At 33.5% G+C, this 5,705-nt stretch overlaps 1 protein-coding gene across 1 annotated transcript in view; it reads right to left on the bottom strand.

The window, feature by feature from the left end:
- galnt16 (UDP-N-acetyl-alpha-D-galactosamine:polypeptide N-acetylgalactosaminyltransferase 16) overlaps positions 1-5,705 on the bottom strand; it is a 63,957-nt gene that overhangs the window by 38,730 nt on the left and 19,522 nt on the right. The window contains exon 4 of the mRNA XM_008288471.1: positions 5,621-5,701. Coding sequence (XP_008286693.1) covers positions 5,621-5,701 — 81 coding nt within the window. The remainder of the gene's footprint in view (positions 1-5,620; positions 5,702-5,705) is intronic.

The raw sequence follows: 5,705 nt of genomic DNA, 5'->3' as shown, positions 1-5,705 counted from the left end.
GATGGATGGATAGATAGATAGATAGATAGATAGATAGATAGATAGATAGATAGATAGATAGATAGATAGATAATGCAGATTTTTGATGTAGATATTATTCATAGGCAACATTTAAATGTATACCTTTTTCTTTGACACTGGATTTTCTCTGTAATTTGACAAAACAAGGAAAACATAAAATATCAGTTTAAAAAAAACACATTTATTTAACATTTTTCAATTTTAAATACACCTACATTTTTATTTTAAATAGGGCCAAATCTTTATTTTAAAAAAGTGTATATATACACAAATTTTGCTGATTTGTAAAAATAGCAAAAAGATTTTAAAGAGTTTTCTGGGTTGTTTTTTTTTTTTTTTTTTTAGATGACATGTAAATTAATGCTTTTTCTCAATTTTTTCTTTACTGGCTGTTATCTGTCATTTGACAAAACAGAGAAAATCTGTAAAATAACATTAAATTATTTAAAAAATTAGGGTTAAAAATGCTCCTTTTTACAGTGTACTTGTAGCTGATGGAAATTACAAAAAACAAAATACACAAATTAAGCAGATAAAATTGAGCATAGCCAAGAATAATTAGTTAATCTGTGAATTTAAGCATTAACGTATATATATTTAAATGGACTCAATCAGTTTCTCCACCTGATGAAGGTGAAGAACCAAAAAGTCGTGAATATCTGTGTTTTCTTCAAGTTAGAGTGCAGGAGTCTCTAAAACTGTTTATAGTCACAAAACATAAACTCAACCTACTGAAATGTGGGACTCCTGGGAGGGTGCAGGATTCTTTAATAGCATCATGTAGGTGCTGTTTTCACAAAATAGTTTTAATCGCTGCAGAAGTCGAAGCTTCTGCTCGTGTAGAAGCTTGTTGGCTTTGAGGCTGGAAGCAGGTGTGCTGCTGTTTCACACCAACATCTGCTGTGAACATGTGAGATGAAAACGTCAGAGGAATGTTCTGGCCCCTGACAAACCCAAATAATGGGAAAATGTCAGCAGGAATAATGTCAGGAGACGGGAGCGGCCCTGAAGACGTGTCACACAGACGTCTGACATGGCAGAATAAATCCAAAACTGAATCGGAGGTGGGAGAAGAAAAAAGGATTGTCATGAAAAACCTGGCAGGAAAGTTGGCAAAAAAAACTAAAAAACTGTGCAACACTGTCTGAAAACCATAAAAACTGTGAAAATAACTGAAAATATCTGTAAAATAATGACTTTTTATTCAAATAAATTGCATTAATTTTACAGTCAAACACAGTTTTTGATTGTTTTTAAACAGTCAAAGTATGTATGAATTAATACTTTTTTTCTGTAATTTTAATGGATATTATCTGTATTTTAATCAACAGGAAAAAAAATTGTTTAAAAAACAAATGGTTAAAAAAATTAATTGCCATTTTTTAGTCCTTAATAAAGATACAGATTATTAAAATAAATAAATAAATGAAAAAAAGGCAAATATCTCTTAATATTTCATATTTTTTTGCTGATTTAAATTCAGGAAAAAGGAATGTCATTTTTAAGTCAAACAATCAACAAATTAAGTTCCAATTTATAAAAACAATTATTTTTCATGTGGGCATTATTTGCTGTTTTGGTCTGTTTCTTATTTATTTATTTATTTATTCATTTCTTTATTACAGTTATTTTGTAAATTATATTTTATTGTAAAATAACAGTAAATTGGAGAAATAAATGGACATTTATTAAATAATTTATAAAATAAAGTTTAAAAAAATTACCATTTTTCTTTCGTTTGCATAATTTTTCTATCAAATAACAGCAAATGTCTGTAAAATATCTATTTTTTGCTGATTTAAATAAAGTAAAAATTTTGCAATTTAATGGTCAAACATTGTAAAAGAACAAATTATGATTCATAAAAAAGCATTGTTCACCGCTTTGATTCATCTTTTTTTTATGTTCAAGCATTTTTTCTGTGATTTTGCTCATAATTATCTGTAATTTAACAACAAAAAAGGGAATGTCAGTTAAAAAACACCTATTTTTTATAGCGTGCGTCACCACAGCGACAGCAGAAACAGTCTGACACGAGAAGCTGCTTGTTTTTTATGCAAAAGGAGAAATTAGTGGTTTAATTGACCCTGACGTTTAGAAAATGAGGAGTTGAGTCAGTTTTAATGGAACAGTAAAGAGCGCTTTGTGTTTTCATTTAACTGACCAGGACCGTGGAAATAGACGATAACCACACGTCGGTAATTGTTCCCTCTTTGTCAGCATCAGGAGGAACATGAGCTCATGTTGTAGAGCCTAATTAGCTCCACATGCGTGTCGTATCGGTGCAGCGCAGCGGCGACCTACATTCAGCCGCCGAGGTGTCAGAGCTGGCCAGACTTGTGAACGGTAGTGTCTCAGCGAGCTCCTAATCCCTCTAATGCCTCCGTTTAGTCCTCCTCTGCTGCTGCAAAGCTACCTGAACTCTCCCTGAACAAGACTTTAACCTCCTTCCTGCTTCCAGGTTTCACTCTCCAGGATTAAATAACATGAGAAACACTCGACAAACACTCTCCAGTTTGGGTTTGTGGCTTCTGCTTCGGGCTCGGTCTGACTGTGAGCCAATAATCCTCCCGTTGGTTCGTCTCTGTGGTCTGAAGCTGTGTTCTTATTAAAAGATCTCAAATAACAGCTGCTGCAGTATTTAAACGGCAAGGTGTTTTCTAAGATATACTGAAAGAACCCGTCCTTCAACCAGCAAATGAGTGTTCAGCGAGGTGGGAACTCAGATTAACTGATGGATCAAACATAAAGAAACCTTCAAACGTTTCATTTACAACAGTGATGAAGGTCAAACTGTGGATTTTAAAGTTTAAAGCAGATTTCATCAATATTTCACCCAAAGCTGCAAAAGTTACATCAATTAGTTGTTGCAGCAAAAGTAATTAAAATGATTTAATTTACAAAAAATGTAAAAATCTGGAATAAACACAATATTTTGCAAAGTGCCCAAAGGTGTTACTGACACTGGAGAAAAAAAATAGATAAATTCACTGCTAACATTTTTAGTTTCTGTCTGAACACTTCCTGCAGTTCATCTGAAAAGTGTGAATTTCTGTCGGGTGACTCTTGTTTGCAGCTAAAAACTCTACAGTTGTGGTGAGAAATTCACTTTTTTTTTGTTTTTTACAGAATCTGTGTCGAACAAACTGTTTATTTTCGGCAATTTTAAAAAACATGACATGTTGGATAAAATGATTTTAATGGTTAATTTTTCTTTTAACCAAGCTACACATCACAGACGAGTAGTTCAAGAGCCATCAGAAAGTTGGAAACCCACCAATTATTTATGTTTTTACAGTTTCTAGGTGTGATAGATGGAGTCATTTGGGTGATTTATTATTATTATTTTTTTTTTAACAGATAAAATGTCTTTCAAATGCACCAAAGAGTTTGAGGATTAAATTAAATCTGGTGACAAAATTCTACATTAATTTATTTTGTCATGTTAAATATTTTGGCTTTTTTTTCCCACTATGAAGAGTAAAAAGCAAGAAATATTTCTTCTATAACTTGTCAAAAATGCACTTAAGAACACTGTACATGAGTAAAATAAACGACTGATTATCATTAAGAATTTATTGAAAAAGCCTCTTTGGTTAAAATACTGATGGGAGAAAAAGAACTCATATTTAATTTCGAAATGCACATTTAAATAAGTTGTGTTTATTCTGTGTTCATTCATTTTTCAATTTTAATTTAAATGTGGGGTTTTCGTTGCTCTGTAAACATGTTGGTTTGGGTGAATCAGTTGTAAATTAATTCCTGTGTCATTACAGGATTATTACTGTGTTATAAGCAATCATTAGTAAGATGTGATTTTTGTGTTTTCTGCTTGTTTTCATGTAAAGAGAAAAGGCCACACGGAGGCCAAAACACCCTGCAGAGACTCTTTTTGCTGGTTTTCCATTCATTTCTTACATTCATCTATCAGGCTCGTTTCTCTGAACACCTGCAGAATCTGAGCAGCTTCTGTCTTGACCAGCCGCTGAGGAAAATCTCTGCCTCCTCTACCGTCAGCCACTGAATGACGCTCGGTGCTGAGCAGATGGAGAACAGAGTTTTCTTTTCCACTCAACAGCTGCCCAAACCGATGACAGACAGCGAACCAAAACAGGAAAAGTTACAGCGACCGAAACACCAGAGTGAAGCCAAGAGGAGCTGCAGAGTCAGCAGATAGCTTCACCTGCTGGAGGCGACGAGAGTCAGCGACGCACAGAATAAAGGAAATAAATATAAATAGAAGAGCCTCAATCAGCCGGAAGACAACCAACATATGTAGCTGGACTATAGAATATAAACGTGTCCTCAGTAATCTGAATGACAGAACCTGACTGGGCTCACCGAACCACATAGCTTCATGTTGTCTGAGCTACAAGTTGTTTGTGTTACGCTTAGATTTGGTTAATTTTCTAGATGGAGCAGCACATCACAGGTGATCAGTTCAAGAACTGTCAGAAAGCTGGAAATCATCAGCTTTTTTCTCTTTTAACAGTTTCTGAATGTGTTAAATGGTGTAATTTTGTTGATTTTTTACTATAACTTTATCAGGGAGTTTTGTGGTTCAGACGGTTAAATGAAAGTCTGGTAAAGAAATCCTAAATTCCTTTAATTTGTTGGATCAAATTAAATAAACAGTAAAAACACAATATAATGAGAAAAAAAACCCCCATCTGAATCAGTCGAGGAATGCAGATTTTATTTTATTTTACAGAATCTGGTTCATTATTTTAGCTATAATAAAATGATTTTAGTGAAAAATAATAATTTTAGGCTAAGACTTGGTAAATTTTCTAGATGGAGCTGCACATCACAGGTGATTAGTTCAAGAAATGTCGGAAAGTTTGAAATCATCAGATTTTTTCTGTTTCTAAACTTTCTGGTTGTGATAAATTGTGTAATTTTGGTGATTTTTAAAAAAAATATAATGTGTTTTTCAAACCCACCAGGTAATTTGTGGTTCAGAGGATGAAACTGAAGTCTGGTAAAGAAATCTAAAATCCTTTATTTTGTTAGGTTCCACGAATTAAAATTAAAATTTAATTAAAATTAAAATATAATGTGAAAAATTTAGCTGTTTTCTTTCTTTCTTTAAAAAAAAAACAAACAAACACAACAACAACAAAAAAAAAACCTGGTCAGAGCAAATTGTCTATTTTTTTTGCCAAATTCTTAAATGAGACGAGCTCAGAAAGTGATTTTAAATTTTAAAGATCACAATTTTAAGCTAAGATGTAGTATTTTTTTCTAGATGGAGCAGCACATCACAGATGAATAGTTCAAGACCTGTAGGAATGCTGAAAATTCAGCATTTTTTTCTGTTTTTATAGTTTCTGGCTGTGGCAATGCTGTAATTTTTGTTGATGTTTTTCTTACAGATAACACACCTTTCAAACCTGCTGGTGAGTTCTGTGGTTCAGAGGAATACATTTAAATTCCAAATTATTGTTTCGTGAGTGAAACTATCATACAGTGATTTTAAAAACATCCAAGTAACATTTTTCTTTTGCCCCAGCAGCAGCAGCAGCACAGACAAGCCGCACACACAAAGACTGACAGACGTTCTGAGCAGCACCTTTAACAAACTAAATGAAGAACTCACGGTCGGAGCTGAAGTCGTCGATCAGGATGATCTCCTGGATCAGAGCTGGAGGACTTCGCATCAGGACACTGAGGAGGAGGAAGGA

This window comes from Stegastes partitus, unplaced genomic scaffold (genome assembly GCF_000690725.1).
Source record: "Stegastes partitus isolate 25-593 unplaced genomic scaffold, Stegastes_partitus-1.0.2 Scaffold560, whole genome shotgun sequence".
Classification (NCBI taxonomy): Eukaryota; Metazoa; Chordata; class Actinopteri; family Pomacentridae; genus Stegastes; species Stegastes partitus.
This window is presented reverse-complemented; position numbering and strand designations above follow the sequence as displayed.